Source organism: Coenobita brevimanus, chromosome 60, assembly GCF_032717465.1.
Source record: "Coenobita brevimanus isolate Jiangsu-jjx chromosome 60, ASM3271746v2, whole genome shotgun sequence".
Classification (NCBI taxonomy): domain Eukaryota; kingdom Metazoa; phylum Arthropoda; class Malacostraca; order Decapoda; family Coenobitidae; genus Coenobita; species Coenobita brevimanus.
The window spans coordinates 36281110-36305681 of NC_137013.1; the positions used below are offsets into that span (position 1 = coordinate 36281110).

At 43.0% G+C, this 24572-nt stretch overlaps 1 protein-coding gene and 1 non-coding gene across 2 annotated transcripts in view; one reads left to right on the forward strand and one right to left on the reverse strand.

The window, feature by feature from the left end:
- The window catches only part of LOC145403369 (major facilitator superfamily domain-containing protein 6-like), a 45356-nt gene extending 25446 nt beyond the window's left edge, over positions 1-19910 (forward strand). The window contains exons 6-11 of the mRNA XM_080275155.1: positions 205-418; positions 1842-2005; positions 4805-5078; positions 7362-7529; positions 15260-15448; positions 19394-19910. Of these exons, the coding sequence (XP_080131281.1) occupies positions 205-418; positions 1842-2005; positions 4805-5078; positions 7362-7529; positions 15260-15448; positions 19394-19449 (1065 nt within the window). The 3' untranslated portion in view covers positions 19450-19910. The remainder of the gene's footprint in view (positions 1-204; positions 419-1841; positions 2006-4804; positions 5079-7361; positions 7530-15259; positions 15449-19393) is intronic.
- A 4476-nt stretch (positions 19911-24386) lies between these two features.
- LOC145403467 (5S ribosomal RNA) lies at positions 24387-24505 on the reverse strand. Its single transcript, XR_013897990.1, has one exon. It is a non-coding gene; the product is annotated as a 5S ribosomal RNA (ribosomal RNA).
- Positions 24506-24572: the final 67 nt, after the last annotated feature.

Consider the following 24572-nt stretch of genomic DNA (forward strand, 5'->3'; position numbering starts at 1 on the left):
ACTGTAAGATACAGAAAAATTACTTGCTAAAGTTACATTGCTACCTGTAGACCTGATTTCTTGGTGTCCCACAGTAATCAGTTATTTTGAGAACTGTGTGCTAGTCTGGAACACATTGCTGACTTGTAACTCCATCCTTCATGTGATTGTGGCTTGAGTGCATCCTTGTAGCAGAAGTACCATAATATCCCATCCCTCATGAAGGTGAACGGGACTCAATTCCTGGAACGTCCTGAGTGCATCCCTGTAGCTGAAGGCAACCCCAAGCTGACTCTTTGGCTGTACCTGGGGTTACGGGCTCTGGCAGAAATGTTCTCAGCCATCCTGGTGTCCCTTCTGGAGGCCGTGGCGCTCACAATGGTCCACCAGCACAAGGGCGACTATGGCAGGGAGAAGATGTTTGGCCTTTTGGCTGTTGGTAAGTTATAAAGCCAGGATAAGTGGTCATACACTAAGTCCTTCAAATATATCATTTTTTATTTTTATTTTTTTCAGTATGTCTGCAGTAAACTACATACCAGTATGAATTAAGTACTGTACTGTACTTATAAAAGTTCCATTGCAGTCTATAAAGCAGTAAAGCTAAATTGCCATTTTGTTGGATTTACAGTACAGTACCTGTTGTGGGTAAAATTTTTTTGATATTTTGGAACAAGCCAGACTTAAGACCAGGATGCCTTTATAGTTTTATGTGATAATATAAGTAAAAAAAAAAGGGGGGGGGGGGTACCTGTGAGGTGAAGTCAGGAGCTTCCCCAGGAAGTCTGGGGAACTGAACACTGTTATTATGTGTTTGACACATTTCACCAGGTAAGCTGTTGATTAATTCCCCCTCTGTTGTTTTTGTTCTTTTCCTGTTTTCTTGTTCCTACCTCACCCCATCCATTCTGGGGGAGAAGGGGGTCAGGATGATTATGATAATGGTAATTGATTGTAACTGGCAAGAAGAATTCAGTGTTGTGATAAACAGTGTGTTATTAGTAGGTTAGGTTGTGTGGGATAGGATATTTGGTTTTAAGAAGCAGAATGGATTGCTTTAATACTCTTATAGCAATCTGAGGTCTGGATAATTGATAGGATAAATTTATTTCTTGGTCTCCTGGTTGAAAGTACTTGTATGTTCTGAGGTCAGGATAAATGATGGGATAGGCTACTTCTTGTTGGCACTTTGGTACTGATAGTAGTTCACTACAGGACAGTTATGGGAGAGATATGCTTGGTTTCTAGGCCAGTGGCATGTTATGAGGCTGGGATAATTTGTGGCATAGGTTTTAAGTGGTAGGATGGGTTTCTTTATTTCTCTTCTCAGGTGCCCCATATATTTTTTAAGTACAGTAGTTACTTTGTTGGTACAGTAAAAAAGCTGAAGGAATTTAGCTTACCCACTAGAACTCATATGTGTGTGTGTGGAGAGAGAGAGAGATTTTAATTAATTTCATTATACAAGTGGAGAAAGGTAATGTCTTCACTGCCCATCATTTGTAGTACAAGGCAGCTTCACAGCTGGTAGAGAAGAGGGAAATTTGAATGTGAGTTAGTTTTTCTTAAGATATAGCCAAGAAAAACTGTAGTTAGGATTTCCATGACATAAGAAAAGCAGGGGAAAGGAGTATGATGATGGTATTGATGTAGAATTCTAATGTGGACAATAAATCAGTATATCATTATCTATCTGCAGTGCCTATTTATCTGTCTATCTCTATAAAGTATTGTAAAAGGAACGATATTTCAGATCGTTCCATCCAACATGAAAGGTAGGAGAGGATGATGATGGTAATGTTCACAAGAAATGTACTGTACTGTGGAAAACAAAAACTCAGCTAGCACTTGCTTCATTTCAGGAGTGTTCTCACCACTGTGCGGTTACCTGGTAGATACTCAGATTGGGACATTTGGCACATATAGTTATGCCCCAGTCTTCTATGTGTTCGACGGCCTCATGCTGGTCACAGCTGCAGTCACACTCGCACTTCCCATTGAGGTTCAGGTGCAGAGGAAGTCCCTGGTAAGTGGCTCCAAATAGGGGGAGTTGGTGTGATATTGTAGCATGTGGTATGTGTGCTTGGCAGTGTTCAGGGTTCCTGTCTGAAGTATGGTGCAAATGCTGTTGTTGCTTAACCCTAGTCTTTCTGGTAGAGCAGACCCATTGACCATAGGTAGGCAATTGCTTCTGTGGGGTCATCCTACAAATACAGTACAGTGCATATACCATATAATGAATCAATGCCCCCTTCTGATAGATAACACCTCACCAGGGTCCTACCCATGGCAAGGTGCAGGCATATAGGAGGTTTGGCTCCTAGGTGGATGCTACAACTGCTCCACTCAAAGTACACAATGCTGCCATCCTTGTCAGCCCCTGGTGTAAGTGTATGGTGTGGTAGTGTGTGGTATGGTAGTGTGCAATGTAGTTGTGCATGATATGGCATTGTCCAGTTTGGTAATACAGTGTAGTGTTATTGTGTATGGTATAGTAGTTTGTGTTGTGTTACTGGCAGTGTCTGGTGTAGTATTTTTGGCAGTGGTTAGTTTGGTCATCTGAGGTATGGCAGTATTTTATGTGGTGCTGGTACTGTGTGGATCAACTGAAGTGATAGGACACAACCACATCAAATGTTTGCTGGTGCAGGCAGTTGTGGGCTGGAGTTCTGCATCACTGTAACCCATGGTAGTTCTCTCGTACACCCACCCACTTCCAATGGAGTCACTTGTAGCAGTGGGTTACAGTGATGCAAAATTCCCGTCCATGCCATGAAGTATTTGGTATGGACACAGCCTTAATGTGTACAGTGACTGAAGTGGCTGTGTGAGGTGTTAATGTTTATTTGAGGTATGACACTGTAATTGTGGTAGAGTCTGCTGTTGCCCAAATGCCTAGTGACTCCATACTGTTTACAGGTCTCTCCCCATATTCATGGTGGTTAGGGGACAGACCCCCATGAATGGGGGGGATCCACAAATTTTGGACACTCTCCCCAGAAAATGCCCATATGGTATCAAATTACTCCTGTTAGTCCCTAAAAACCATACAGGGACATGAAACCAGCATAACATCACAAACATATACTGTACTGCTGTATACAGTGCTTTAATAATAAAGAAGTTGTTAATGGGTATGGTTATAAGAATTTAAGGTAATTTTGTTGCTGATGACTGCCGCAGACTCCTACGGCAGTGTGCACAAAGTTCTTAAAAACCATTTCTGGGACCTGAAAGCAGCATAAAATATCATAGATGTATACAGTACTGATGATGATGATGATACAGTACTGAATACTGTATAAAAAACTGTTATAACAGATAAGTTTTTAATGGATGTGGTTATAAGAAGTTAGGGAAAATTATGTAGCTGGCAACTTCCATGGACAGGGTGTGCGGGAATGTGTGGCAGGAGACTGACGCTGCAATGCGCTGCAAATCTGCCCTGCTGCTACCCTGCGAATTCATGCTTATAAAATTTTTTCATGAGGGACAAACCCATGAATTTATGGGGCTGTGAATGGTGCAACTGCAAATCATGGGGGTTACCTGTAATCCAGCAGGCACTTGGATGCAACTGTAGCATATCTTAATTACTTCCGCCAACAAAGTTAAAGAAGGTTATGTATTCACCTATGTTTGTCTGTCTGTTTGTCCAGATGATATCTCCAAAAGGTCTCAGTGAATTTCAGTGAAATTTGGTGGACAGTTGGGTCATGGGCCAAGGAAGAAGTATTGAATTTTGGGACGGATCCACATCTGGATCCTGTGTATATCTCCAAAAGTTGTCATTGAATTTCAATAAAATTTTGTGGAAGAGTGGGCCATGGGTCAAGGAACAATTGATTAAATTTGGTGGTGGATCCGGATCCTGTGAATTCCCTACACTATCTCCACAGATCAGGATCTGGATGGCATTGGTGGAAGTATGTGCTCTGAGTGCATTCTAGTTGATTTTATGTTTTCCTGTCTCAGGTTCACACTCACCATTTATTGGTGCTGGAGAGACATGTCTTTGTGTGGTGGCACTGATAAAACTGGGCAGCTCTGCTGCCTGGTCATTTAAATGTTCCTCAGCTGCCTTCCTATCCTCTGAAGGAGGATGGTTAACTGTTGGATAAGGGCAGCTTCAGCCTAAAGGCTGTTGGGTCCACATCCAGGTAATCCTGTAACAACAGCAGTGATTACTCACCTCTTTTAAGTAATGGAAAGATTTTTTTTTGTTTTTCCCTCATGTGTCAGAATTGAGGCATAGACTTCAGTCCATTATCTAAGGCCAAGCAATCCTCCTACATGCTATACACATTATTATGTCACTGCTTTAGTACTAATACCCACCATCCATATTGAATAAATGCTGGGGATGTCTCACTGAAGATATGTAACAGTACAAGCAGTGATTTTATGACATGGTGGGTCATATGGAAGATAAGTAAAGTCTGTTACAACAAAATTCAGAGTCACTCTGGTTTGTTGTTCCAGTGTATGTTTGAGCTCATATCGCTTAAGGCAACAGACTACTTCTGACCACTTGATCATCTCCTCCTCAATGACATACAGTACAACACGCTTAACCCTTCAGTATTTGATGACATATTTTGTATTTTATTCTTACTATTTTCAGATACGTATATTCAGCTTTGGGAGAGAAAAGGAACTGGGGGGAGTTTACAGCTTTCATAACTCCCTTATCTTCAAGAAGCCATCTGTTGAGCAAGCCATCTGTAGGCAACAGGAATAAGCCAAAAATAGGGGAGGTGGCAAAGTTATTACCACAGGATTAGGTGTATGGAGGGTTTGATGTTAACGGTTATTCTTTCCTTAGATGAAGAACATAAGCCAGCTGATCCGCACAGCTGAGCTGAGCATCCTCCTCTTGCTGATGACACTGCTGGGTACCTTCTGGGGGTACCTCAAGACCTTCGTTTATGTCTACCTCGAGGACCTGGGGGCGTCAAAGCTGCTGATGGGACTAACTCTCTCCTTCTGCATCCTGCCCTCACTGCCGTTCTTGTACAAGAGTGCAGCAGTGGTCCAGTACTGTGGCCACCATTACCTGATCATGCTGGCTTTCCTTGGATACTGTGTCAGGTTTGCAGGTAAGTTTTTAACCCATAAACCCTTCATTGTGATAACATCTCGTTTTAGTTGGATTTAAGGACTGCATGATGTATAGGTATGTTTGTATGCTGATAGATTCCAATGTCTAGTGATGTTTTAGGGCAATACAGAGAAATAGGCAATACCATAGTGAAATTGTGGTTGTGGAGGCCTTATAAGTTAGGTTTTTATTATTCTTTGGTCTGCTGTATTCAAGATTTGAAAGAGGATAAATTATGGAAGGAATGTAAACTTTTGGCCCTATTAGGTAGGTTGCTATTAACTGAGGGTCTACAGTATTCTAGTTCTGAAAGAGGATAGATTATATATGTAAGGATTGTAAACCATTGGCAGAATGTATTTTATTTACCCTAAGAGTAAGTTCTCCATTCTCTGAAGGGCAATACTCACCAGTAACCCTTGGAGCTCATGAGAAATGTAAAGTCTTGTTACTGGTATTCTTTATTTAAAAAAAAAAATAAATAAATAAAAAAAAATAAATAAAAATACAAACTGTTTTTCTGTTATTGCTGGCAGATTATTTTACTCTGTCATGGAGTGGCATCCCATCATCTTAGGGTTAAAAATAATCTCCAGTAGCCCTTTGAGGGTTTTAGTATGAAGAAAATAAAAATTATTTTTTAGTGAAGAGGCTAGGCATAAATGACAATCCTACTTCTCTTGGTGGCATTGTAGCCATTTGGCTGGCATTGTAGCCATTTGGCTATCATGCAACCTTGTACTGTCCCTGAAATCAGGATAATAGTTGCCCAGGACTAAGTTATTTAGTTCAGACAGTTAGGGCAGAGGTGGGTATCACGTAGTGAGTACAGGAAACCATTGTCTCTAAAGTCACTTGAAGGTTACATAACAACCTTTACTTGAAAAAGGAAAAGGGGAAAAAGAAGTGTGTGGTACTCATAGGGGCATTTGTCTTCTTAGTATAATAGGAAAAGTGTATGGTAGGATACTTATTGACTGAGTTAGGGAAACAACAGAGGAATTAGTTGGAGAAGAACAGGGAGGCTTTAGGAAGGGAAGAGGTTGTGTAGATCAGGTATTCATTCATAGATCTTTAGTGGAAAAGTTTCTAGAGAAGGGAAAGAAGTTGTATGTGGCTTTCATAGATTTGGTGAAAGCATATGACAGGGTCGATAGACAAGGATTGTGGAAAGTATTAAGAATATATGGAGTTGATGGGAAGTTGCTGAATGCTGTGAAGAGTATGTATGATCATGCTAAGGCTGCAGTGCATGTGGATGGTGAACTGAGTAAATTTTTCTCTTTGAAGGTTGGGTTGAAACAGGGGTGTGTCATGTCTCCATGGTTGTTCAATCTGTACATGGATAGGTTAATAAAAGAGGTACAAGGTAGGGCGTTGGATGTTGTAGTAGCCCTGGTGAGAGAGAGTAGTGTTTGGAAACTCTCTGTACAGATATTTGCAGATGATACTGTGTTGTTGAGTGAAGACGAAAGGGAGCTGCAAGGCTTGGTGGATGAGTTTGGGAGACTGTGTAAGAAACGGAATCTAAAGCTGAATGTAGGGAAGAGTAAAGTGATGGTCTTTGAGAGAGGTGAAGTCAGTGAATGTACAGCGATGTTGGATGGTGAGGAATTGGAAAATGTGCGTATGTTTAAGTACTTGGGTAGTGTGATGAGTAAAGATGGAGATTTGGAGGGTGAAGTGCTTGAAAGGGTACAGCAGGGAAGAAAGGTTACTGGTTTCTTGAAAGCAGTGATAAGGAACGGAAATGAGCATGGAAGTGAAAAAGTTACTACATGACAGTATTGTGATACCAACTCTAACTTATGGAAGTGAAGCTTGGACATTGTTGGAAGGACACAAGTCAAGAGTGAGAGCAGTGGAAATGAGTTGTTTAAGAGGAGCCTGTGGAGTCACATGGAGAGACAGGCTGACAAATGAGGATATAAAGGAGCGTTGTGGTGTGGATGTGAATGTGATAGGAAGCGTTAGGAGGAACACACTGAGGTGGTTTGGCCATGTGGAGAGGATGGAGGGTGAGAGACTGATGAGGAGAGTGTATGTGAGTGAGGTGGAGGGGGGGAGAGGGAGGGGGAGGCCGAGTATGAGATGGAGGGATGGGGTGGAGAGGCATATGAGAGAGGGGGGTGTCAGTTGGGAGCAGGGGAGTGAAATGGCGAGGGACAGGGCGACGTGGAGGCGATTTGTTTGTGGCCACCCTGAACGGGATTGAGGTGTCTGGCAATAGATAGATAGACTTTGCTTGAAGGTTACATAAACAGTTAAAATTTTGCCACAGGTCTGTCGTACATCTCTGACCCTTGGTGGGCATTGCTGCTGGAGTCACTGGAGCTGTTCACCCTTAACCTAATGAATGTGTCAGCGGCAACCCTGGCATACAAGCTGGCACCTAAGACATTCGTTGCAACTGCTCAGGCACTTGTCTGGGTGTCGCACTTCAATATAGGTAGGTGTCATTATGGAAGAGATCATTTTTCCTTTTTTTTTTTTTTTTTATGTCTTTTTATGGGGAGAGGATGCTGATAATCATCTGGAAGGTAGGCATGCTGATGAAGAGTTTTAAACACACATACAGACGGTGGATTTGTAATGTAACTTATACCATCAAGAATTTTCAAGGCTTAAATTATTAGTGGAAGTGTGGCACACGTCATAGCTGTCTCTGTTTTTGTTTATTTTTCTTATTCCTGTATGTGGACCTGACCTTTTTTTGTGGGAATATGATGATGATGATGATCCCTTCCCTCATTTCTGTCTAAGATGTGGGGTGAGGTAGAATTAACAGCAAAGAAAAGGTTAGTATAAACTTGCAGGTTATGGAATGAAACCCTCTGCAGTATTTATAAGCCCTAGAATTGTAATGCCATAATAGCCTATACTCTTCCCATGCCATCTCCATGATCTCAGATACTACAGTTCACTTGGAAGGGAAGAGCAGTGTCAGTGGGCTAACTTTGTCTAGGACACCTACCTCCATGAACCTTCTCCTGGTGGCATCTGTGATCAAACAGCCCTGCTTGGTGTTCAGACTCCCAGTACATGCAGACCACTAACCAGTGTCATAATTAAAATACAGAGGCAGGATGGGATTAGAGGATATTGGTGTTGCAATGAGGAGAAATAGACTGAGATAGTTTGGGCATGTGGAGGGGATGGGGGATGATAAGTGGTGCAGAAAGTGAGAAGTATGCTGAATTCATGTTGGGGGTAGGGTAGCGAGAGGTAGACCGAAAGACCCGGGACAAGGTAATTGACTGTGACCTCAGGGATAGGACTGAATAGGATAGCTGCAAGAGATCGAGCAGCATGGAGAGCCGCCATTAGGCAACCAAGGCTGACGTATGCTAGCGTGTTGGAACCTTCAAAAACGAAACGAAACGATGTACATGTGTATATATATATATATATATATATATATATATATGTATGTATATTGGTACAGTGGTAGAGTGTGCTTTTCGCACGCTAGTGGGCACAGGTTTACCTCCCGCCAGAGTTGCAAAACCTTTGGGAAGCGTTCATGAGCCACTGACCACTTTGGCGGACACAAGGGGTGCTGTGGTTGAACCAGTGTTGCATACTGGTATGCTTGCACCCAGTCGGCTTAAGGTGAGCCGATTACACTTGGTTCACAGACTACACACACATCCAAAGTCACTCCAACAGTACAATTACACTCACAAGCACTTCTCACCCTACATACAGTCTCTGCCAGACAGCCTAAGCCACTGGGTAGAGATACATTGGCTGTATCGTCCCTGCTTCAGTAGGGATAGGCCGGTCCTGCAGTGGACCTCAACAGCTGATGATGGTGATGATGATGATATATATATATATATATATATATATATATATATATATATATATATAATATATATATATATATATATATATATATATATATATATATATATATATATAATATATATATACACATACTGGTAGATATATACGATTATATATATATATATTTATATATATATATACAAGGGGTGCTGTGGTTGAACCAGTTTCTGTCTATCTATCTATTGCCAGACACCTTAATCCCGTTCGGGGTGGACACAAACAAATCATCTCTATGTCGCCCTGTCCCTCACCATTTCACTGCCCTGCTCCCAACTCACACACCCCTCTCTCATATACCTCTCCACCTCATCTCTTCATCTCATCCCTTCCTCCCCCTCCCTCTCCCCCCCTCCACCTCACTCATATACACTCTCTTCATCAGTCTTTCACCCTCCATCCTCTCCACATGGCCAAACCACCTCTGTGTATTCCTCCTAACACTTCCTATCACATCCACATCCACACCACAACACTCCTTTATATCCTCATTTGTCAGCCTGTCTCTCCATGTTACTCCACAGGCTCCTCTTAAATAACTCATTTCCACTGCTCTCACTCTTGACTTGTGCCCTTCCAACAATGTCCAAGCTTCACTGCCATATGTTAGAGTTGGTATCACAATACTGTCGTGTAGTAACTTTTTCACTTCCATGCTCACTTTCCTATTTCTTATCACTGCTTTCAAGGAACCAGGAACCTTTCTTCCCTGCTGTACCCTTTCAAGCACTTCACCCTCCAAACCTCCATCCTTACTCATCACACTACCCAAGTACTTAAACGTACTCACGCTTTCCAATTCCTCACCATCCAACCATGCTGTACATTCACTGACTTCACCTCTCTCAAAGACCATCACTTTACTCTTCCCTACATTCACCTTTAGATTCCATTTTTTACACACACTCCCAAACTCATCCACCAAGCCTTGCAGCTCCCCTTCGTCTTCACTCAACAACACAGTATCATCTGCAAACAACAGTACAGAGAGTTTCCAAACACTATCCTCTCTCACCAGGGCCACTCCAACATCCACCGCCCTACCTTGTACCTCTTTTATTACCCCATCCATGTACAGATTGAACAACCATGGAGACATGACACATCCCTGTTTCAACCCAACCTTCAAAGAGAAAAATTCACTCAGTTCACCATCCACACGCACTGCAGCCTTAGCACCATCATACATACTCTTCACAGCATTCAGCAACTTCCCATCTACTCCATTATTCTTAATACTTTCCTCAATCCTTGTCCATCGACCCTGTCATATGCTATCTCCAAATCCATGAAAGCCTCATACAACTTCTTTCCCATCTCTAGAAACTTTTCCACTAAAGATCTAAGAATGAATATCTGATCTACACAACCTCTTCCCTTCCTAAAGCCTCCCTGTTCTTCTCCAACTAATTCTTCTGTTGTTTCCCTAACTCTGTCAATAAGTATCCTGCCATACACTTTTCCTATTATGCTAAGAAGACAAATGCCCCTATGAGTACCACACACTTCTTTTTCCCCTTTTCCTTTGTACAAGGGAATAATTATACCTGACTTCCAATTTTCCGGAACTCTACCTTCCTCCCAAGCCAATCTGCACATCTTCCACATCCATTCTAGTACTATCTCTCCCCCATGCTTCGACATTTCACCACACACTCAATCAATTCCTGGGGCTTTCCCCAATTTAACTTTCTTCATTGCCTCCACAATGTCCATCCTACTGATTTTTTCCTGTCTTCTACCTCCCTCCTTCTCCCAGCCATTCCCCAGCCACTTATACTCGCATCACTTCCATCCTCTATGTTCAACAATTCCTTAAAGTGTTCTCTCCATCTGCTCACTTTTTCTCCCTTCTCCACTAGTAATCTACCATTTTTATCTTTCACTCCCCTGCTACTTCACTTCCACCTTGTCTTACTCTCTTCACCTCTTTCCAGAACATTTTCTTACAGTCCCTCCACTTTACACCCAAATTCCTTATCCACTCTCTGCTTACTCTCTCTTACTAATCATTTCACTTCTCTCTTTCTTTCTACATATAACTCTCTCCTCCGCCTCTCACCTTCTTCCACGCCCCTATTTCTTATGGCGGGATAGTTGCAGTGCCAAGATGCACTTGGAGGGTGTCCCTGCAGCTGTCCTGGCAGGGTGCCCCGAGGCCACTACCACAGCCACTGGTAAGCTGGTGGGCTAGGGGTCCCAGATCCATTGCCTGGACCTGGGATTGTGCGGTGAGTGGGACCTGTGCTGTGTCTGTCCCCATTTATTAATACTGAAGATGACAAAACAAATAAAGGTTTCAAAGCAAGCCTGAGGACAGTAAATCACCCATGGGGATGAGGGTGGGTTCATGGAATGTGGGAAGTTTGAGGGGAAGAGCAGGGGAAGTTGTTGAGGCATTCAGTAGGAGGTGGGTGGACGTGGCGTGTTTGCAGGAAGTCCGGTACAGGGGTGGATCAGCCAGAAAGATTGTTGGGAAGGACTGTTGCTATAAGTTGTTTTGGCAGGGAAGGACAGACGGATATGGAGGTGTTGGTGTGATGGTTGCGGAGAAATGGGTGGAATATGTTATGAATGTTTTGAGAGTAAGCGATAGGATATTGGTTGTGAAAATTCTGTTGGGAAGAAAGATAGCTGTGATTATATCGGCATATGCTCCACAGGCAGGATTGGATGAATCAGAGAAAGATAGATTTTGGGATGATTTAATACGTGTAGTGGGTGGTATGCGGGATGATGAGATAGTGATTTTGGGAGGGGACTTAAATGGTCATGTAGGTGAAGCAGCACAAGGTTATGAAGGAGTGCATGGGGGATGTGCATATGGTCTAAGGAATGCAGAAGGGGAAAGGATACTCGAGTTTGGGGAGGCAACGGACATGATTGTGTGCAACACATATTTTAGGAAAAGAGACAGTAGGTTAATTACGTATGAGTCTGGGGGAAATAGCAGTCAGATAGATTATTTTCTGGTTAAGAGGGCCGATAGGAGGTTAGTGAGGGATGTTAAAGTTATAGGAAGTGAGGAGTGTGTGCAGCAGCACAAACTATTGATTTGTGATATGGTGCTTAAAGAACAAGTGATGAAAAAGAGGACTTATGTACCTAGGAGGAAAATATGGAAGCTGAAAAACCAAGTAGTAAGGGATGCCTTCTATAGCGAGTTGAGGAGAGTGGTGGCTGAACAGGGAGCTGTAGACAGAGGCGTTAATGAACAGTACAGAACCCTCAAGAACAATTTCTTGAGAGTTACTGATGTAACATGCGGCTGGACAAGAGGACCACCAAGACATAAAGTAACTTGGTGGTGGGATGAGGGTGTAGAAGCTGCAATTAAGGAGAAAAGAAGGCTTTTCCGGGAATGGAAGAAGGGTGGTAGCAAAGAGGAATATTTGGCTGCCAAGCGTAGGGCTAGGAGAGAGGTATACAGGGCAAAGTCTGTGTCACAAAGACAATTACTTGATAACCTAAATCATGGGGAAAGGAAAAATATATTTAGGGTGGCAGGTCAGGTGAAGAGGGATAATCAGGATATCATAGGTGAGCAGTGTGTGAAGAATGATGAAGGAAGGGTAGTGGTGAACAGTGAGGATGTTAAAGATGCTTGGAGAGAGCATTATAACCGGTTGTTGAATGAGGAGTTTGACTGGGACAGGGAAGGTTTGGAGCCAGCAGATCCAGTGTCTGGCCCTTGGCCTTTGATTGATACTGCTACTGTGAGTGAGGCAATAGGCAGGATGAGGGTGGGGAAGGCAGCAGGTGTGTCTGGGTTGACTGCCGAAATGTTGAAGGCCTCATGCGATATAGGGGTGAATTTAGTCACTGACCTGATAAATAGGATTATTTATGAGTGTGTTGTCCCAGATGATTGGCTGAAGAGTGTAATTGTAAATGTGTATAAAGGGAAGGGTGATGCCCTGGAAAGAGGGAATTATAGAGGTATAAAGCTTTTGGATCAGATAATGAAGGTAACGGAGAGAGTTTTAGAAGGTATGATTAGAGAAAGAGTGAATATTGATGAGATGCAGTTTGGGTTTATGCCAGGTAGGGGGACCACTGATGCCATATTCATTGTTAGACAGCTTCAGGAAAAATATATTGGTAGGAGAAGCGATCTTTATTTTGTTTTTGTTGATTTGGAAAAGGCCTTTGACAGAGTCCCTAGAGAGGTGGTGAAGTGGGCAATGAGAAAGCTTGGCTTGGAGGAGTGGCTGGTTAGGGTGGTTATGGCCATGTATGTGGGTGCTCACACCCAGGTGAGAGTGAATGGAGATTTGAGTGATGAGTTTTCCGTGAATGTTGGTGTGCATCAGGGGTCAGTCTTGAGTCCCATGTTGTTTATCATGGTACTTGAAGCCCTTTCACGTGACTTTAGAAACGGACTCCCGTGGGAGTTGTTGTATGCTGATGATTTGGTGTTGATTGCAGAGAATGAAGGGGAGGTGGAGGAAAGGTTTAGGAAGTGGAGAGATGGTATGGGGCAAAAGGGTTTAAGGGTAAATGCAGATAAAACAAAAGTGATGATATCTAGGGTTGGTGGCGGTACTGTCAAAGACGAGGGAGAGTGGCCATGTGCAGTTTGCCACAAGGGCGTGGGAAGTAATTCCATCTTGTGCGGTGTGTGTGATAAATGGGTGCATAAGAGATGTAGTGGTATCAGAGGTAGACTGCGAGATAATGCTGATTTTATGTGTACAGCGTGCCGGGGTGAGCAGGTGGAGATCGTCAGACGTGAAAGGATTGAACTTGCTGGTGAATCTCTTGAGTGTGTGGAAGAGTTTTGTTATTTAGGAGACATGTTGTGTGCTGGAGGTGGGGCTGGAGCTAGCTCTGTGGCTAGGGTGAGAAGTGGTTGGAAGAAGTTCAGGGAGCTCTTGCCTCTCCTGACATTGAGGGGGCTCTCCCTACGTGCTAAGGGGTCTTTGTATGCAGCGTGTGTTAGGAGTGTAATGCTGTATGGCAGTGAGACCTGGGCAGTGAAGGAGGAAGACATTCGCCGGCTCAGACATACAGAAATGACAATGATTAGGTGGATGTGCAGTGCGTCCCTGCGTCCAAGGCCTGGAGGGGCTGGGTTTACAATGGAAGAGTTGAGAGGTAGGATGGGACTGGAGTGTATTGGTGTTGTGATGAGGAGAGGTAGATTGAGGTGGTTTGGACATGTGGAGAGGATGGGGGATGATAATTGGGTGTGGAAGGTGAGAAGTGTTGATATTGGGGGTGGGGTTATGAGGGGTAGACCGAGAAAGACATGGGACGAGGTCATTAAGTGTGACCTTAGGGTTAAGAGACTGAACAGGGAGGCTGCAATGGATCATGCAGCGTGGAGAGCCGCCATTAGGTGACCAAGGCCGACACATGCAAGCATGTTGGAGCCTTTAAAAACGAAAACGAAAACGATTCATTGTATGCTTTCTTCTTTTGTGCCACAGCCTGTCTCACCTCTTCATTCCACCACGCTGTCCTGGCACCCTCCTCCGTCTTCTCTTCATCCCACACACCACATCACATGCTGCACATATTTCTTCTGTGAATATCCTGCACACACCTTCCATGTCCTCCATCTGCTCCAATTCATATTTGCCCAATCATTCCTCCACTTCTTTCTTATATTCTGCCTTTTTCTCATCCTCTTGTAACTTTTCCACCCTCCTTGCAAATACTCCTTCTTCCTGTCCATCCCTTCTTCTATTTCACCATCTTATTTGGATCTTGATTCTGGCCACCATCAAGTAGTGGTCAGAAAGTCCACTCCCTCAACCAGTGTCATTTACTATAAAGTATGTTTGCACCCAGTCGGCTTACGCGGGCCAATTACACTTGGTTCACAGACTACACACACATCCGAAGCCACTCCAACACTACAGTTACACTTACAAGCTCTTCTCACCCTACATACAATCTCTACCAGACAGCCTATGCCACTTGGTAGAGATACAGTACATTGGCTGTATCGTCCCGACTTCGGTCGGGATAGGCCGGTCCTGCAGTGGATACTCAAATGGCTGCTGCTGCTGTTGCTGCTGCTGCTGATTATATATATATATATATATATATATATATATATATATATATGGGCCAGGAAGAGCTGGCTGAAGCTCCATATGCCTCCATGTAATCTATTTCATGATAGTAGTCACCTTTTTGACGCTAGAACAGTGCAACACCTGTTAAATTCACTTCTCAGCCTGTCTCTAAAAAAATCCTCCTCAGAATGTTTTAAGATGTACAGCACAGTTCTGGAGTTAATTAGTTGGGGGAAAGCAATTTGTAACAAGAACATACTGTAGTGAATAGTTGACAACGAAACTCAGGAGGCAACCCACCCCACAGGTCGTTGCATTGGTACGTTTGTTGGGGGTCACCTGATGGACCAGTATGGGGAGGTTCCAGTGTTCCAAGGTGCAGCCATCTTGTCGGCAGCCTGTGCTGCCGTCTACCTCACCATTCATCAGTTGATCAAGTACCTCAAGGCTCGTAAGAACACCCGTCAGCCAAAACCTCCACCCTGCAGGGAGAATGGTGCGTCAGGTACTTAAACCATGTCCACTTTAACTTGGCCTAGATTTGCCATGTCTCCATTTTGAATGCAATAGTAACAAGATTAACACAAGAATATGAGGTAAGTCACATACTATGTTCAGTTTAATGTGCCCTGAAATCGCTATCTCTTTATCTTAAATGCCAAGCTGTAAGAAAAGATTAACACATCTTTGATAGTTGTGGTAGGTGGGGGTGCTCACCATCCACTCACTTGATGTAGTGCTGCTCTCGGGTGTCTGCCCTTTCCTCTCTTCCATCCCTTCATTCCTTCCATCCTCTTCTGTCTTTCTTTCCTTCATTCTTTCCTTGTCCTTCTGCCTATGGGTGACTTTACACTCCCCCTTCTGTCTTTCTTTCCTTCATTCTTTCCTTCTCCTTCTACCTGTGGGTGACTCTGCACTGAGTGAGAAGCCAAATGGTTTCCTGTACACCAGGAAACCATTTACTACGCTGGGTGGTAACCATATAGCCATATTTTGGCACCAGGTGGTTTAGTGGGTAATTATTACACTCCATTCGGATTGAGCTGGTGAAGGTTTATATCCAAGGGGTGGTTGGGGTTGATTGCTCATGTAATGCCACTCAGGGAAGAGTGAGGCTGGTCACTCTCAGTGTTAAATGTTGAGACCAACCGCCTAGCCCCGGGCTCCTACGCTCCTCATGGGGCAATGTAGGATTGGATGATGGATGGATGGATGTAGGTGATAGGCTTACAAAACAGAGGAAAGTTCTGCTTATGGAAAGCAGGTGTCCAACCTGTAGAGGGTAACTTAGCAATAAGTCTGAAGTACTCTGACATACTGCTAAATGGTTGAAGCCACTGACAGAGTGTAACTGTGTGGCAGTTTCATCTACATGAATTCAGGTTTAGCTACCCTGTACTGTACTTACTGTCTGCAGCACTGGCCAAACTAAATTACTGTACCCTTGGCAGGTGAACAAAAAACAGTAAGGCCCAAAGAATGGGAAAAAAATAGCGTCATTTCAAAGGATATAATGTGGAAAATGGATCCAAAAATTAACAGGCAAGATGGTGACTGAGAGGATTGTGGGCACTTCATCTGAAATTGATAGGTTAGCAGAGTGTGGAAAATAGTAAAATAATAATAATAATAGTAATCCATTCTGTTTATGGCCAGATGCCATAATTCCTTAAGGGATGGTCATTTGTCTTTGAGTTAGTGTTTTTTTTGAGATGGGCACTAACCCTCCACCAACCCACTTGTTGACACATAAGGAACATGTGTGGATTGTTTATATGGTTATCATCCAGTGTTTTAAATGGTTTCCTGGCATACAGGAAACCATTAGGCTTGTCACTCAATGTAAAGCCACCTGAAATAGATGGAAGAGCAATAAAAAGTGACAGGAAAGATGGGAGAAATAGGAAGAGAGGAGGGCAGACACAGAAAAAAATGGTAAAGGTGATTGGAGAAGCAGGTAGCACTACATCAGGTGAGTGTATGATGGTGTTCCCTACCTCTTACTTCGTCTGTATCATTCTTTTTCTGTGTCTGTCCTCCTCTCTTCCTATTTCTCCCATCTTTCTTGTCACTTTTTATTGCTCTCCTTCGCTTTTCAGATGGCTTTACCTTGAGTGACAAGCCTTATAATTTCCTCTAAGCCAGGAATAATATAATAATAATCTATCTATCTATCTATCTATCTATTGCCAGACGCCACAATCCCGTAAGGGTTGGCCATTTGACTTTGAGTTATTTGTTTTATGGGGAGGGGCACTAATCCTCCACCAACCCACTTGTTGACACGTAGGGAGCACGTATGGTTTGGGTATATGGTTACCACCCAGCGTAGTAAATGGTTTCTTGGCTTACAGGAAACCATTTGGCTTGTCACTCAATGTACAGCCACCTGTAAAGGAAAGAAAAGCAATAAGAAGTGACAGGAAAGATGGGAGAAATATGAAGAGAGGAGGGCAGACAGAAATAGAATGATAAAGGCTAAGAAAGAAGTAGGCAGCTCTACATCAAGTGAGTGGATGATGGCTGCCACCACCTACCACAATAATAATAATAATAATGATAATTTTTGGTAGGTGGGGGCACTCACCATCCACTCACTCAATGTAGTGCTGCTGTCGGGTGTCTGCCCTTTCCTCTCCTCCATCTTTCTTTCCTTCTGTTCTCTTCTGTCTTTCCTTCATTCTTTCCTTGTCCTTCTGCCTGTGGGTGACATTACACTCCCTCTTCTGCCTTTCTTTCCTTCATTCTTTCCTCTTCCTTCTGCCTGTGGGTGACTCTACAGTGAGTGACAAGGCAAATGGTTTCCTGTACACCAGGAAACCATTTTCTATGCTGGGTGGTAACCATATAACCAAATTTGGGTGCCTGGTGGTTGAGTGGGTAATTATTGCGCTCCAATCGGATTGAGCCGGTGAAGGTTTATATCCAAGGGATGGTTGGGGTTGATTGCTCATGCAATGCCACTCAGGGATGAGTGAGGCTGGTCACTCTCATCTTAAATGTCGGGACCAACTGCCTAGCCCCGGGCTCCTATGCTCCTCATGGAGCAATGTAGAATTGAATGATGGATGGATGGATAATAACAACAACAACAACAACAATATTAACAATGATGATATTAATAATAATAATAATAGAATAATGGTGGCAACATAGACTATACCATAGCCCAGTTCAAAAGCTGAAGTGTGTGTTTTAAGTTATGGACTTCAGTTGCTTTACCTCCATGCTTTAGGTTGTTGTGGAATCTGTGTCTTCATAGAAATACACAGGGTGTGGCAGACAGTGGATGAATGTTAACCCCTAAAGTACTAATAAGATCGATCGATCCTTTTCCAGAATTTTGCTAGATACCTAATAGGATCGATAGAGGAGCCTTTGTAAAAAACTGCAGACACTAGGCTTCGGCCCAATTGTGACATATATTGATGCAAAGCAATGAGAACTAAATCCTGAGTAGGGAGGGGGAGGATCCGGGCCCCTACCCATGGTTGGGGGGGGGGGTGATTCCCCCACTGCCCTCTCGCCACGTACCTCTACCCCAAACCTTTTGTTCCCTCTCCCCCTCCCTCGCTTGTGACTGGACTCACAGCTCCTCCTACCAACTCTATAAAGCTGATTTTCCCATGCCACAATCCCCCCACCAGCCTCCCTCCACCATCCTCCCTCATTCTCCTCCCTCTACCCCCCTTCATACTCCCTCCACCCCCCTTCATACTCCCTCCACCTCCAGCTACTTTCCTGCTGTGGCTATGTAGTAAACATTTGACAATGAGAATGATATATACATTTTCTGGTGTGTAAAATCATGATCTTTCATTCTATAATACCAAAATTGATGTTGGTGCAATTTTTTTTTTTTCTCTCTCTCCCTATATGCAAGGGTTGCCAGTAGCAGTTTTTGACGATCTTTAACTGGCTAAAGCTCAGTAACCAGTTGGCCTAGAATGCTCTGGTTTGCAGCATAAGGTGTGTAAATTCAAGCTCTAAACCTTGGGCATAACACTTCTGTAAGAGTCGAAAAATCAGCTCCATAAACAGGTTTTCATGGAAGTTCGGTTGAGCAAATTGCGTATCCTAGGGGTTAAATGTAGGCACTAATACACCTTGATGCAATCTTCTTACAGTCTCACACACTCTTATCTCACTCAGACAATCACCTACTCTTCCACAAGCTTTGCTACCATCATAACTAATTATTGCATGCAGCAAATTTCCTTCCACTGCATACATATGTAACAACTTCCATAATTCCTGTCTGCTTGCTCAGTCATGTGCTTTCCCCTGGTCCATAAATATTGTAGTTGTACTCACATGCTTTCTCCACTATCTGCCCACCAGCAGATATTTGATTCACGAACTCCCCTGTTCATCATTCACCAGACTTTCCAGTATTTGATAGTGATGATGATGATGGATTAATTTTTATTGTTGTCCACAGGGAATATTCCAAACGGCCACTATACTCCACTTCAGGTTGCCGATGAAAGATTTTGATGGGAGCTGCGCGCTAGATCTCCTCAAGTTACCAGTTGTGGCCAAGGACCCGGGTAGTGATACTGAACACGTGGCACTGTGATAACCCAGATTGAAATATTATGGCAAGATAGTCATGTAAATAAGATATACATACCATTATACTTAGTGATAATACAGAAACAGTATGTGATTTGTGCAAGGGCAGTTTTTGTTTCATGAAAGCATGTGCGACTTAAGGTGATGTCACAAAAGCAGTTTTTCTGGCAACACTTCCCAGGCAACTTGATCTTGGTGGCAACTTTTTTCAGGGTTGCTGGTGATTGTGACTGCAAAAGCCCATGTTACAGTATTTTTTCAGAAGTTGCCAAAAAATGCCACTGAGATAAAAGTTGTCAGAAACACTGATTGTGTGGCACCACCCTTACAGTACTGTGGAATGTGAAGATGAGATGTTTGGTATGACTGGAATTTCAAGCTCTGGGGCCCCAGGAAATCAGCGGTGCCTCATGGCCCCAAGTTGATGTGTCAAGTGTGTGTGGGCAAGACAAGACTGTGTAACCATGAATGTGGGTAAGTACCAGTACTGTGAGGCCACATTCTGTCATGTTGGCACCTTGTTGCCATCAGCAAGGTGCCAACCAAGAGTGTTGTTGAGTTCTGGTGTTGTGAGACCACATTCTGTCATGTCAGCATCTTGTTGCTGAAGTCACTAGGGTACTGTACAAGATTAGTCAGAAATGAAGGATGGTCTGTTCTGGTTAATACTTTAAAAAGAGAAACCCTTGTTGTACAATGTATCTGATACAAAAACCGTATAAGGTTATATTTTTCCCTTTTTTTGTACATTTTTATACCGGTATATCTTGTATGCCTCTTACCAATTCAAATAGGGTGCTTAATGCATATAATTTGTAGTATATTTTAGGTTATCTACTTTACATTCTGCAATGTTCTTAACTCAGAAAAAAATGCTCAAAATATCATCCATATTTGGTGGTTGTATTGTGCTGCCAGCAGGATACTGTGATAATGGGGGGAGGGATAAGGTTTGCTGTAAAGAAAAATGCCTCACACAGAGTTACTGGTGTGCTGAAGTGGTTAAAGTACAGAACAACATTTAGCAGTCACATGCATATATCTTGGAATATGAGCCACATTGATTCTATACTATTATGATTTAGGACAAGTTGATCTGAGAATAATGAAGGATCTAGAACAGGTTATTAACTGTAATCTTTACCTTGCAACCATGTACTACTGTATAGGTTACAACCATTACCTTACAGAAAGAAACTTTGAATAACAGTTTCAGGCAGTCCTCATTGTAAGTCAGGGGTGCATTTTAGAATATCAAACTTTTTCCATACAGCTGGAACTGTAACTCATGGGAAACTGGCAGTTCTGCATTATAGGTAGCAGTGGAATGTTAACCACATCAGTATAATGATACCAATTTGTCATCATGGCATGATCCAAAACATATTCCATGAAATTTATTTGTCATTATAACTGTGTCATACTTGGAACTGCTCCATAATGTTAGATTTGTTGCCAGAGCTTATCAGTGAGGGTTGGATGTTGTATGAAGGTCATCCTAATTCCTTCCGTCTTAATCTCATGAGCCAGTTCTGTTTAAAGGGTATGGCTTTTAACCCATACTTTGCTAGCAACGTAGATCTACGTCCCCTTCAAAAATGCTGGTGACGTTGATCTACATCCTGCAGCATCGAGAAGTCATTGCAAGCAACCAAAGTAAATTGGAAGGTAATATCGTATCTCACTAACTTCAGACATTTCTCCACTATGCATACAGCACTGATTTAGGAGCACAGGAAGCGAGTGAGTGTTCACAGGCTTACAGCCACTCTGCTGTGTCTGTAACCTTGAGGATTTCAGAAGTTGAATGGGAGCAACCTGACTTGATTCAACCTACTTTCTGGCTTTGGTGATTACTTTTATTAGTGCCAGGGATCTTATATTGATGTCTTAAGCCCATTTACTCACAAGAAAAATCCAAAATCGGTTCACAAGCCCACAGATGCTCTGCTCTCTCAGTAGCCTTGAAGATTTCAGAAGTAGAGTGGCACCAACCTGACTCGATTCAACCAACTTTCTGGCTTTGGCAATTATTTTTATTAGTACCAAGGATCTTATATTGATGCATTGAGCCCATTTAGCCTCTTCTGTCTTTCTTTAATTCTTTCCGCTTCCTTCAGCCTGTGGGTGACTCTGAGTGACAAGCCAAATGGTTTCCTGTGCACCAGGAAACCATTTACCATGCTAGGTGGTAACCATATAACCAAATTTTGGCACCTGGTGGTTTAGTGGGTAATTATTGTGCTCCAATCGGATTGAGCCGGTGAAGGTTTATATCCAAGGGGTGGTTGGGGTTGATTGCTCATGTAATGCCACTCAGGGATGAGTGAGGCTGGTCACTCTCATCTTAAATGTCGGGACCAACTGCCTAGCCCCGGGCTCCTACGCTTCTCTTGGGGCAATGTAGGATTGGATGATGGATGGATTCACAAGCTCACAGCAGCTCTGCTCTCTCAGTAACCTCGAAGATTTCAGAGGCAGTGTGGCACCAACCTTACTCGATTCAGCCAGCTATCTGGCTTTGGCGACCACTTTTATTAGTGCCAGGGATCTTATATTGATGTGTAAAGCCCATTTACCCAGAAAAAAAAACATCCAATATCGGCTGGCATAGAGGGGTATCAGCCTTTTTTTTTTTTTTTTTTTTTTTTTTTTTTTTTTTTTCCCCAGCACAGTACGGGTTAAGTAGCATAAGCCACTCCCCCTCCCCTCCTTCCACTCATCCTTTTTACTACATTCATATGCCAAAGTAAAGGTACCCACACTATGCCCCCACCCCCCCCCTCCATCCATCCTGCCCATGATCCATCCTTCTTTTCACTCTCTTGGATTTCTTCCTTTCCTCCTTTGCCTCTTCTGCATCCTCTTCCTGTCTCCACATGACACACTTTTTCCTAGTTATAACAGTTTCCAAACTGAATTTTTTTTTATTCCAAGTGTTTCCCATCCTTGCCATTCAGGTGTACATAGTAAACAAGTAAACTGAAACTAGCATGTGGAGGATTGTCTGAGATGGATTAAGTAGCAAAAATGAACTTCACAAAGATGACTTATAATGAGGACTTACTCAACAGTGTTCTATTTCTCAAGTGTAACAAGTGAAGTGGAAGCAGAATAATGTACATGCCTGAATCTTATATGCTCCACATAAATTAAGGTTACCGGTAACTAGAAATGCATATGACATGAAGTTTGTATGGTCACAGGTAATAGGTCACTGAATATTTGACCAACATGCTGTGCTGAATGTGACAGTGATTATAAGGCTGTCTTTATATCTAGGGGCTCACTGCAGATTTAGATGGACGGGTGTGACTAGTATAATACTCTTGTCTCTGACTTTGTCTATAATTACTTTTTACATTTTCCTGAAAAAATCCAAATGTGCCAATATTCATGATGCTGTACTGTAATGTAACCATAATATACTGTACACCTCATACTTCAGGTTGCTCTACTGGAAAATGTGTAGTGAAATATGGTTATTTTCAATGGCCCTGATTACTCTCTAAATATGTGTATTTACTTCTCAGTTCTATACACTGCCAACTGTATGTATCATAACTTGAAAAGTGTGAGGGTATGCCAGATAGAAGAACTGTAGTAAACCAGAGATCAGACAACTTCTGATGTTGTGGAGCATGTCATTTACCAAGCCATTATAAACACTTCACTCATGATTACTGAGACACGACGCAACACTGTGGTGCTGATATAGTGGGCAGCAGAGTTGCCTGGTTAAACAGCTTACCTCAGTATCTTCCCTATCCCCTGGGAGGGGGCTGGTGGACTGCAGAAAGGGCAACTTCAGTCTGCAGTCCAATGGGTTCAGGTCAAGTATGAGCCTTGAGCCACAGCAACAACTTGTGTGATTTGTATGGCGAATTTGAAGCACATGAGTGTCCTGTTAATACTTGGAGTTACCTAACTCTTCATAATTGTATGGTTGATCTGAAGCACATGTATTACCAAGTAATAACTGGGATCAGTTAATTCCTGTGACATAGTTGTTGGTGTATAGTACATGGATGTGTTAGTAATGTTAGTATGGATTTGTATGGCTGGTATTATTTCAGCATTGCTGTGTTAAGCTACCAGCCCATTAGCATCAGGGTTTGAACCCTGGTGCGGGCAGCTGGCGTCACTCAGGTGTCTGTTCACGCTTTGTGGGTTGGTAGGTAGGTAAACACATAGGGGAGTTAACTGTGTTAACCTGGATGATGCAGTGGCTTTGTATCCCAGGATATTGGGTGAATAACCCACCACAGGCTCAAAAGCCTATGTTATGGATTTGAACATGGCAGCAAAGCACCTCATGATGTCTGCCCCCACTACATTTTATCTTTATGAAGCACTTGGATGTTCTAGTAATGCTTGTACAGTATTCATTAAGTTTTGTGATTTGTTTGGCACAGGTCTAAAGCACATAGATGTTTTAGTAATGCTTGTATTCGGGTCTGTATGGCTGGTGTAAAGTACATGGATGTTCTGCCAGTACTTATACACTATTCGTAAATAGGTCATGTGGTTTGTGTGGCTGTTGTAAAGCACATGGATTCATCAGCCATACAAATCACAAGAATAAAGTGATTACAGTTGCCCAGTATGACAAAAGCACGTTGTTCTTTCACTATGGAGGGTGTGCCCTAAGATAAATCACCTGTCAGTCATGAGAATAAGCTAAAAGGGATATCATCAGTTGGAGGCATTAACATTGAGGAGTCGGCATCTTCATTCATTCATTCATTGCCAGACGCCATGTATCCCAAACGGGGTGGCCAAGGGCTTAGAGTTAATTGTTTTACAGGGAGGGGCACTAATCCTCCACCAACCCCACTTGATACGTAGGGAGAACGTTATGCCAACAGCATCTGGTGTTCCCAGGCGGTCACCCATCCAAGTACTAACCAGACCCAACGTTGCTTAACTTCGCTGATCGGACGGGAAGCGGTGTACTCAACGTGGCATGGCCGTTGGCTAGTCGGCATCTAACTACTTTATTATATCTGCCATATGCTGAGTTAGATCATTTGGCAGTAGCAATG